The sequence below is a fragment of the Lepeophtheirus salmonis genome, chromosome 4 (assembly GCF_016086655.4).
Source record: "Lepeophtheirus salmonis chromosome 4, UVic_Lsal_1.4, whole genome shotgun sequence".
NCBI lineage: Eukaryota > Metazoa > Arthropoda > Copepoda > Siphonostomatoida > Caligidae > Lepeophtheirus > Lepeophtheirus salmonis.
In genome coordinates this window covers 27534319-27546066 of record NC_052134.2, presented here as the reverse complement: position 1 = coordinate 27546066, position 11748 = coordinate 27534319, and the positions used below count along the sequence as shown (strand labels likewise).

Below are 11748 nucleotides of genomic sequence, written 5' to 3'. Positions count from 1 at the left end.
AATTGCAGTAGTAGATTTCAGACCACTTTCTATCCATCAGCTTTTATTTTCTTACATACAAAACTCATTCCAACGGGAACAAAAACAAAACCCCTTTGAACTATAATTTCTATTTTAAGTTTCCTTCTATTTTTGTAAGGAATATCGGTCCGCCTACCATATTTGGTTAATATAAACTATGGTTAAAAAGGAGGGAGGGGGATATTTTTCCCTTTCCCTCTCTCTCCTTGTAAAAATGGTATAGAAGCGCCTTCCTACGCATAGTATATGTTTTACCATGAAGGGATGAAGACACTTTTTTATATTTATAAAAATAGAAACAATTTTTAAAATCTGTGAGTGTTCTACAATTACTGAAAAATAATCTTTTTTAATCCTAGGATAGAGGAAAAAGAAGAATTGCTTTAAATGGAAGCTTAAATTTTGGTAAGAGAAATTTCGATCTATATTTTTACATTATAAGATTGAATATGTATAAAAGTTAGTTTTGTATTTATATTTAATTACTTTCCCACGAAATAATCGTTACAAATATGCTGTGACGACTGTAACTCTCCCAAAATAAAATATTTAATATGTGATTTTTGTAATTGATTGATATGTTAATTTATAACATAATGAATAAAGTTTTAGAAAACTTTGCAAATGAAATTAACATAAGTAAACTATTATTAATAATTTTATTAAGTCCCATTTTTTTTTTTGTCATATTGACAAGTACTTTCTTAAGAAAATAATTTATTACCCCTAACGAAAGTAATATTAATCAAAGTAGAAAAATATTTTGCTTCAAGAAACATTTATGAGTACCGATACAAATAATGAGAAAACTCATTTAGCGAATAGTTGTATCATTTTTTGTTATTTAAATTTTATCACAAACGCTTTTTAATTAAAAAGTTTTTGAGTCAATATGAAAACAAAAAAAATACTGTGAAAAAGTCAAAAAGTTTCACATATTTTTGCAAATTAACTTTTACCAAAAAAAAAAAAGTTTTTCGTTACTAATTATAATGTCATATTAAGTTTTGGCACTTTATAGCTTAAAGTTAGTGTAATTTATTTATTTAATACATTTTGGTTATTCTTTTTCAAGAAGTAACAAGCAAGAGAACTTCTGTGATTAATATATATTCAGGCTTTTACATAAAAAATGGAACACTTTTTGAAAATTAAAAAAAATAATCATCAAATTTGGAAAATTTAATTCAAAAATACAATTAGGGGGATTCCTTATTTAGATTTTATATAACATAGCCGTCTTTTCCATTCGTGATCAGTTCTAGACTATTGCAGATCTTCGCACAACTGTTCCTTTCAAAGGTTGGCTTTGGATTAGCTCAATTAGATAGTGGTCTTCAATTGTTCCTTTTTTGTATATATGTTTCCCGAAAGATTCCCTTGAAGTCTCCCAAATAATAATGTCTAAAAGAATAGTTGAGGCTGGGGGAGTCCATGTGTCTTGTTTTTTAAGCTTTTGGAGGAAAATTTTGCACACCGTCATATGATTTACTCAATTGAATGGCATCAGAGCCTGAGGATGAGTTTTCTTATAGCCATTCAGGTTTAAACCTTGCTTCACTAAACGGTGCATAGTGATAATGCTGCTGTCAAATTCACGAGCAAAGCCATTGATAGTCACTTTGTCTCTTCTACCCTCAAATGTTCATTTAACTGCTTCAACCAATTGTTTTGGCCTATTAAGCCTTGATCTGGACCTTGTAGAACACTTTGGCGTGCCTCTTGTTGTCATCCGGTACACAGTAGAACGGTTACAGCCTCAATACTTTAAATATCTCTGATGTTGATTTGCCACGCGTGGTTTAGTTTTAGAATTGTTGCTCTGTATGGCATGTTTTTGGTTATGACACCATAATTTCTTAATTGACTATGTTTCTGTTTTATTATGAGTTTCTTTTAAAAAAATGTTTACAAGAGCTTAAAGCAAGGGTGGGCAACCTTTCCAGGAGCAGGAATATTTTTTAGATTGCAACAATTGTCGGGGGCCCCACCACAAAAACACTAATTTGGTATTTTTTGCTTTTACTGAAATTTGAAATAATAGCATATATAACTTGGATATGAAACAATAAACGTGCATGTATTTTATTTATGAATGACAGGAGATACCAAATGCATATTTTTATAATATGCATAGTTAGTAGGAAGCTTGATGTTGGATGTTTTTAGGCAATTGGTTAATGTTTGGTTCTATTCTTGATGTGCACAGATTCAAACTATGGATCAGATGACTGTCAGTTAGATTACTTCTCAGTTTGCTTTTCATGTGTTTCACTTTGGAAAACAGTTGCTCACAGGTATACGTACTTCCAAACATGCATACAAATCTTCTGGCAAACCCTTTAAATTAAAGTAATCTGCAGCTGGTAGGAACTAATTAAAGTCAATTAGGTTCATCTCTTTGAAATTTTGTATGAGAACGTTATCCTCCTGCAGCGAGTTCAATTCTAACTGGAGCTATACAGCTGCTGAGCTTATCTCACACAAGGGAATTAAAAGACAATCATCTCACTTCTGAGATTTCTGAAGTCTTTAAAACGAAAGGAAAAATCCTTCCTATGTACTGCCACTCTCTGAACATAACTATCCAGTATCTTATTGTTGCCATTAAAGACAGATTTAAAAATGGGAAAATGGTCAACTTTTTGTTCGTGCAGACTTTGTTTATAGAGCTGAAGGTATCTTTCAAATGTTCGGAGATTCTTAAACAATTCGTGTACCAGCTTGCTTTGTCCTAGAAGCTCAACATTAAGCGTGGATAATTTTTGAGAGATATCATTTAAGAACGCGAGGTTCATTCACCAAAGAAGGTCATACATTTATTTTTTGTTTCAACTTCAGGAACAGAATGATCTCATCTAATAATAACTAAAAACGTTTGAGTATTGATTCTCTGCTAAGTCAGCGAACCTCTGTGAAATAAATAACATCCTCAGATTGGCTCTCAGGTTGTCTCAAGAACTCCTGAATCTCTCTGTGGTTTAGTCCTCGTGAGCGTATGTAGTTTACTGTTTTTACTACAACGGAATTGACATGATCTATATTGATACGTTTAGCGCTCAGGTTCTCCTGGTGTATGATACAATGAACTGCAATAACATCTGGGTTGAAATCACGTACTTTGGCAATGAGGCCATTGTGACAGCCAATCATAGATGGTGCACCATCAGTACATAGTGATACATATTTCTTAAAGTCCTCCATTCTCATTTTCTTTAGTAATGCTTGACCACCTTTAAACACATCTACACCTCTTGTTGTGCCTTTCAACGGGTTCAAGTCAAGTAGTTCTTTATCTACATTGAAATCCTTATTTACAGCTCGAATAAATACAGCCAGCAGTGCTGTGTCTCTGATATCTGTACTCTCATCTAATGCAAGTGAACAGCATTCAATATCACTTTGCTTCATCTTTAATTGATATACTATTTCTGAGCCAATATCTTCTACTCGTCTGACTATAGTGCGGCTTGAAAGAGATGCATCTGAAACAATTTTTAGCATTTGTGAGCACTTAGCTTCAGCAAACTTCTGTAAGCACTCTTTTACTATTTGACCCTCAGAGAATTGTTTTTGGTGTTGAAAGATAATCTTTGCAGTCTAAAAGCTCACTATACTATTGCCAATGTCACCCTCAGATGATCGGTTTAACACTTGCTGTTGATCTTGTAGATTTTTGGCCAACTTTTAGGCAAACTGTCTTTTCTCCTCTATGTTGTACTTGCCATACTTTTTACCATGATCTGTTTCAAAATGTCTCTTAATGTTGTATTTCTTAGTTAGATCTACTGAATTCTGGCGGATTAAACATATAGTTTTGTTATTTACTGATGTAGACATGTATTTATCCTTCCATTCAGTATTGAATGTCCTGCTTTCTTTAGCTACAGTTCTTCTTCTTTTAGTAGCCATGATAACTAGACATCACTTAATTATTAAACCTTTCGGGACCGACGGGATATGAGAATCCCAACACCTTAGAATTTAAATGATATCTAGTACACGATGACTCGAAAAATATATAAATACCTCTTGTTGATTAAATCCATAAGTTTCTAATGGTTCCAAAAAGAAGGAAAAATATCTTTTTTTGTGTGTGTATATTCTCTTATTTAACACTCTTTGCATCGTCGCTTTAATCATCATCCTTGACTCAAAATTTAGTTATAACAATAATTGCATTTCAAAGAGGTAAAGTAGCTTATAATTTTTTCTGGATTTGTATAATATTAATATCATTTTCCTATTTATTAAAATATGTTTAATTTTTTTCCCGAGTAAATATCCATAAATAAATTACTAGGAGAGGAGAGGGCAGCAAATAAATGGCCACGGGCAGCCCACGGGCCACACGTGGGCAAATTGTTTCAGGAAGATAAATAAAATTTTGAAATCAGACACATCTGCAAAAGCTAATTTAAAAAAAAGGCAAACCTGGCTATAACTTTACCTCTCCTCTAGGTACTCACTGGAAGAAACCAGGAGAAATTCATTAGTATGATAGATGGTCATAAATATATCTTCCTAAAAGATGTTTATATTAATTGAAGAAATTGTCATTAACACAATGAACAAAGGTGGACCATTAAAAAAAGTGTTGCAATATAGATAGAGAGCCTGTAGGATATTGACATTTAATTTCAATTTGTTAAAATCATGCTGTTAGATTGTTATTATAAAAACTGTATATACTTGCAATAAAAATATTTTTTTAATTTGTGAAAAAAAGACTTCTTACTCTCTGTGATTTTTTTATGAATTATAATGTGAGTGGTTTGCTACCTTATCATGTAATACTATAAGGTTCAGATCACAAATTAAATACTTTATACGACTGTTCTTTATACCTTTAAATTCATAATCTTTATTAGGGGTTGTTGAAGAAAATATATTTTTTGGTAGACTTTAAAGATGTATTATACTTAAATTATTTAATAATTATCAACAAAACACAACCTACACAAAAAAAGGCAAAATCTACTAAACAACAAAATATTCCTGAATCTATTAATAAATCAGAAATGAAAAAAGTACCCCCTTCAAAAAATGAAATACAGAAAGTACATAATAAATTAAGAATTTACATATTAATAGAATTTTATTGTTTTCGGGGTGAATAAGAACCTCGAGGAATAAACAAAAGGTTAAATAGTGGGTGTAAGGCTAAAAACTCATCCATTACATGCTCTTGATGATCAATTGACCATTTTTTACACAGTTATAGGAACAAATATAAAAAGACTGACATCAATTATTCTAATTTCATATTTTTCAAATGAAATTGAGTGACAAAAATAGGTTATGTTACATTTATTTTTTTGTTTATATATTAATATTTTTTGAGTGATTCTTTGTTATTAATTAAACATAAAAAGTAAATTACTTTAATGTAACTGATTGAAAAATTGTTTCTTATTCAATAAAGAATATCCCATTTAAATACATAATTATATATACATACATACATGAATGATAAATTATCATTAACCACGGTAAGAGTCATTATGCTTTCACTACATCACTTTAGACATTGCCTTTCACATATATTTCATACCTTATAGAATTATTTTTTTGACATTATTAATTAATGAATATTGTAATAAACTTAAATTTATATATATAAGAAATATTGATGATTAATATTATCAAAAAATAATTATATATAGACTTATTCTATTAAAAATAAATAAATTTCAATTTTATCAAGAAGGAATTCATTAAGGGAGCCAAGTGGTAAAAACCTGATAGCGCTTTTAGTTGCTGAGAAAATCCACAAGATTTCATAAGGAATAAAACATGTATGCTGCTTATGAAATTTTGTTGATTTTCTCACCAACTAATGTAAAAAAAATCAAACTTTTTTGTTTTAATCTTTTTATTTTTTTCCAGACATTTTCTTTCAATCTTTATAATTACATGAATTTATTGAAACTTTGCATGATCAAATTTTTTACATGATGTTTGATTAAACTGAATAATGAGGATTATTTTGCATAGCTTGAAAGAGTAATAATGCAGTACAGTACAGAGTTGCCTCACTTACACAGTGTGTAAGTGAGGCAAATAAACTAGCAAATTTTGTGTTCAATCTTTTGACGTCAAAAATATGCCCTTGCATAAATAATATTGTTAGATTAGGTTCAAAGGTTTGAAGTTCCGTCAAACTCCATTTTCAGAAATTTCTTACATATGCAGCTTGTCCCTACAAAAGAAACTTTTAACACAAAAATTTAAAAAAAAAGATAAATTCTTAGTTTTTTCATTCCCTTCCTAAATATAAATCACCATTTTATAATTGATTATTTTTTCGTCAATTATAGGCTTTATATTCTAATTTGTGGGATGGATTAAGATGTTTAAGAATATTAACTATAGTCTGGAGCTTTCATTTGATATAAGATACTTTAATTAGTTTCAATATGATATTTTTTCTATTTCATAACTGATTGATAATTTTTAATATATTATGAGCAATTTGCAGTATCTCTAAATAATTTACAATAATAGTTTATAAATACTGATATAATATCATCAAATTATAAATACAAATGTAATCCAGGCTCACCTTTTGTGGAAATACTCCTAGCTTAATTTTTGCTGACGGGCAACATATGTAATGTGGCTCCTAAACTTACAAAAATCAACTCTTAATTTAAGTTAGTGAATATCCGTTCTAAAATTAGATTAGTGAACTTGGTAAACAAAAAGTCAAAAAAACAATAAAAAACAACTTATATGATTAAATTATACATATTTGAAGGATTGAAATAATACTTTATTGACATTTTGTGTCACTTTTTTAGATATTAAATTCAATTTACATTTCAATATTTAATTAGCAATGACAAGACCACATACATATACTTGAACAATTATAAAAAATAAATTTTAAAAAAATCCTTATTTTAAAATAATCTTACCAAGATGAATTTGAGGCTTCCCCAAAATTGTGATTCTTATAGAAAAAAACATTACATTTTTGGCGATATACAAAGAGTTCAACAATTTTTTAGTTTTAGTTTTTTCGAATGGGGTACCATTGTACGCTCAGTCCTCACATTGAGACAAAAAAAAAAAAAAAAGATTCCAAATAATCTAAGGAAAAAAGCCGGGACGGTACAACAGTGAATCAAAAATTTAAAAATATATTAATAAATCTGAAACAAGGCATTATAGTGATTTAAAAAAACATTGTACATAATCAAATATAATGTTACAGGAGCATGCTCAAAAAATTGGCAATAAAATGGAGATTGAACGAAATAAGAAGGATTTTTATAAGCATTGGAATGTCTTATATCCATGTTCACTAATGGACTGTTCATGAATAAGACACCTTTTTTAGGAGTTTTTTTACTTTCTATTGATCTAGAAATTTGAATTATCCTTACTCCAACGGGTTGCACTTTAATTATTGTCATCCAAGAAAAAAAAATCTTTTTTTTTTTCAGAAAATTGTCAGTATTAGTTAAGTCGATTTTATTCTCCTGTTGGAGTAATATTTAAAATCAAGACGGATAAAAAGTATTGAAATTTTCTAGAAATTTGTGATTTTTATTGCAATTTTAAATATGATAATACAATAATGATACTAACAGATATTTTTCTCATTAACTGTTTAATATTACCATTAAATGGCTGAGTAAATCATTCATCCCTTCCTTCTAATCCGCATATCACCCTCCAACATCTCTTTTAATATCATTTTATAATATAATATACATTATACTCCTTGAATAGTTGTAGTACATGAGGTATTAAGACCGTGAAGATAAGAAAATTCCCTTCTTTAGAAAATGAAAAATGAATTCCTTTCTTAATGTAGTCATTAAGCTCCTTATATTATTCTTTTCAAAAAGGAAACCCCTTGGCCATAGGAAAATTTATTTTAAACCTGGCAACTCTACATAATTTAGAAACAGTTTTTCTCGTAAAATCTCTTTTGTCTAATTTTCACATGACTGATCCCTCTCATCCTTGATAACACAACAAACATAATTAAAAAATTGATATTTTTCTACTATCTTGATAGAGTCAAAGTGTTTTAAACAAAGAAATAATATTTTGTTCAAAAAAGTAAAAAAAAATATATATACCATAAGTTTTCACTAAAGCCTTAGATTAAAATAAAATCTGAATAAATTAACCTGGTAAAAAATTATATTTTTACTTTACCATATATACATATGTATGTATTAAAAATTCTTCTTACCAAGGATTGAGAATATCTTAGCTTTCTCAAAGAAAAAAACAACAAGACAAAACATCAATTTAGAAGCTTTATATATTTATATGTATATATAACATTAAATGAAAATCTTGAATCTAAAAAAATGTCTTACCATAGATGGTTTTAATATGTACAAATGCATTTAATATACAGATTAATTAAAATAGACGGATGTATCCTGTACTATAAATTTCAAATTTGATACCATGTAGAAATAAATATAACTTAATGGAAGTATTGACAACAAGTTTCTGTAACTACTGCAGAGCTGGATCTAAATAGAAATGCAGTTTGTTCTTTAATAAAAATAATTAAGAAGTATTATAACGTTTCAATATTGTTATGTATTTTGTATTATAGATGTATATTGTATTAATATGAGGTGGAGGTTGGGTAGAATCTCATATGATTAAAATTCTGACATCTAAAGTGTATATATCTACCTATATATATATGTATTAGGGTGTACCTATGGTTAATGGAAATACAACCTTATACCAATACTAACCTTGTATTTGTATTTAACTGGGTGTACCAAAATGACAATAGCTGGGGATTCGGTATCGCCGGATATTTTGTATTTTATTCCTCTATACAAGAAAATAGCCAATAGAAGTCCAAAAAAATGTGTTTTGATTTGAAAATCTACAAAATATCAAAAAAAAAGGAAATTTTGAGGTTGTTTCTTTAAAATTATCGATTAAAATGCACCTACAGATTTTTATTTTATTAAGTATTATAAATGAAACATATAATTTGAAACAATATTTGAAGAATCTTTCTTTAACTTGCCTCAAAGGATGAGTATTTTAGTTCCAAACATCCGGCAAATAAATGCATAAAATCTTTTGGTACCACGTATTACATGCATTTATTATAATATTTATCTTCATTTTTATATCTAAAATCTCATTTTTTGATACAGAATTTCCAATATATTATTATCAAATATACTATTCATTTATACCAATTAATCCAACTTATTTTACCGATTTACAATTTTGGATCACAAAAACTGTCAATTAAGTTCTTAAACATACGCAATATCTATATATTTTTCCGGAATTTCTAGAGCTAATTTGTTTTTATGTACACATATTTTATTTTTTTATATTCTATAACTTATATATTTTTCATTTATTATGAATATTTAATTCCTTTTTTTTCTCGATAAAAATAACCAATCCACTTTGAGGAATGACTACAGTCATAAAAAGCTTATTGGCGTTTTTCAAATTCTTGTTATTAATAATTGTATTATAATCCGATTGAGATTATGTGAACGTTATGAAGGTACCCTGATATCTCCCAAATCACTTCCCTAAAAGGTTTCCTAAAAAATTAATTTAAATTTCATATGTCTCTTATTTTTGATATGCCGAATTGTGTATATTCATGTTGAGAGAGAGTTTGGTGGTAAAGCTAGTAGAACATGCACTGAGTGAAAATAATAGAGAATTTTTTTGTTCATATACTAGTTGAAATAGTTTGTGAACTTTATACCAATAAACTACCACTATGTCACATAATAGCTGAGCTCTATGGTCGCCAAAATTTAGCTAAGTCGTTTTCAGGTGTCCCAGAATATATTAAAAATATATATTTTTTTTTTATGCGTTTATTTATTATAAATAGTGAAACTTCAATATTTTTGACACTATAAAGGAATATTGGCAGGAACCATTGGATCGTGATAGTAAGTAATTAAAAATGTTTATTACAAATTGGGGAAGATATATGTTCCAAATATGGCCTACGGGGGGAAACGCAACGAGTGATGTTTTTAATCATAAGATGGACCAAGCCTATAGTAGCCTTAACAACAGAAATAAAGTGGTAGACTATATTTACAAAAACTTAAAGATCAGATTATAAGTTTAAAAAAATGTTATGGTTCAGTAAAAAATTTGGAATTTCATTTAATAAGACAAGTTTGAATTTGAAAGAAAACAAAAAAAAAATATAAGTCGAATATATTGGATTTATTGTTGGAGAAGAAGTTATCAACATTGATCCTGAAAAAATGGACTCCTTAGAAAAGTTTCTTATTCCATTGAGCATCTTTGAAAAGCATTCATTTTCGGGGATGGTAAATTAGAGGGATGGGGTTTTCTAAATATATTGCAAAAATTTGAAATACAATTACGTCCATTATTATGTCACAAACAATAATTTTTATTGACAAAAAAGTAGGAAGAAGCTATTAAAAACTTAAAAAAATGTAATGGGAAACTGCTTCAGAAGAGTCACTTTGTTCCTGGAAGAATGCCTGAATTGGAGACTGATGCAGTGAAGAAAAATGGTTTTGTTTATGCTTTGATTCAGATCGATGAGAATGGAAAATGGAATTGGATCGAAAAAAATTTAAGAAGGTTGAGTAAATCGGAAGAAAATTCTGGGATGACTACTATGAAAATTATGTGTATTTATTGGGCCACAAAGAAGCTCAATTTATATTTACAAGGTGCCGATCACTTTGTAATAGAAACAGACCATCAAGCTTTAGTTAGTATCTTGAATAAAAAAACGTTAGGCGATAAAGAGAATCCGCAATAGACGGAAATAAAAGAAAGGACTGTAATTAGGTATAATTTTACAGGGAAATGGAAACCTGGAAAAAATTTGGTATTTGTGGATGCACGTTCGAGAAACTTTTATTGAAAACCTGTAATTGAAGATGTGTTAGAAGAAATTGTTACAATTCAGGAAACAAGCCGTGTTTTAATAAAAGCTATTCTTGGAGATCAGACAGATAGTAGACAAATAACAGACAAGAGATTGGAAAAATTGAAAGAGTATTCTAAAGATGATAAAAGTTATGAAAAACTAGTAGAATATGTTATCAACAGATTTGGTGAAAATTTTAGAAAGTTACCATAGGAAATCGGTTATATCTTAGCATTATTATTTATTTTCTCTTAATATGACATCGAGGTTGGGCAGACTCTCATATGATAAATATTCCGACATCTATAATGTATAAATCTATCTTTATAAATATATTACCAGTATAAAATAAATACGTAGAGTACATATACAACAAATATAAGTATGTATAAAATTCTCAATACAAAGTTTGATATTAATATATAGAAGGGTGATTAGAAAAAATCTAACTGAAAAAAAATGGCGACAAATCTTTAACAAAAATGAGAAAATAAGCACTCTATCTTTTGACTTTAGATTTTGTTTCATAAATATCGAAATAATTCAAGCCTTGTTTTACTCATTTAAATTTTTAAAAAAACTTCAAAGTTTTGGGCAACTTTATACTCTCAATTGTACACTTTTTTTATTTATTTTTTCTTCTTTATAAATAGGATAGTTGAAATGAAATGTATTTAACTAGAATCTTTAGAATCAAGTCTGATTTTGATAATTAAAAATTAATTAAAAATTTTTCAAATGAACCCCTTCTGCTCGTATAAAAAGGCTTAAGAAAAAGTTGGGTTTCTTGGAGCTTCTTATATAAGTAGTTAATATAAGTAATTTTGAAT

At 28.4% G+C, this 11748-nt stretch overlaps 2 protein-coding genes across 4 annotated transcripts in view; one reads left to right on the top strand and one right to left on the bottom strand.

Annotated features, from left to right (window-relative positions):
- The first annotated feature begins 260 nt into the window (after positions 1-260).
- Positions 261-11748, top strand: part of LOC121116731 (neurotrimin) — a 103467-nt gene continuing 91979 nt past the window's right edge. For all 3 annotated transcript variants that reach the window (XM_040711026.2, XM_071887771.1, XM_071887773.1), the window contains exon 1: positions 261-426. The gene's annotated coding sequence lies outside the window, so the exon portion shown is untranslated. The remainder of the gene's footprint in view (positions 427-11748) is intronic.
- Positions 2923-3432, bottom strand: LOC121116251 (general transcription factor II-I repeat domain-containing protein 2A-like). Its single transcript, XM_040710497.1, has one exon. It carries the CDS (start codon positions 3430-3432, stop codon positions 2923-2925), a length of 510 nt encoding a protein of 169 aa, XP_040566431.1.

Coding starts and splice junctions, on each gene's coding strand:
- LOC121116251 (XM_040710497.1), bottom strand. CDS start 3,432: ATGAAGCAAAGTGATATTGAATGCTGTTCACTTGCATTAGATGAGAGT.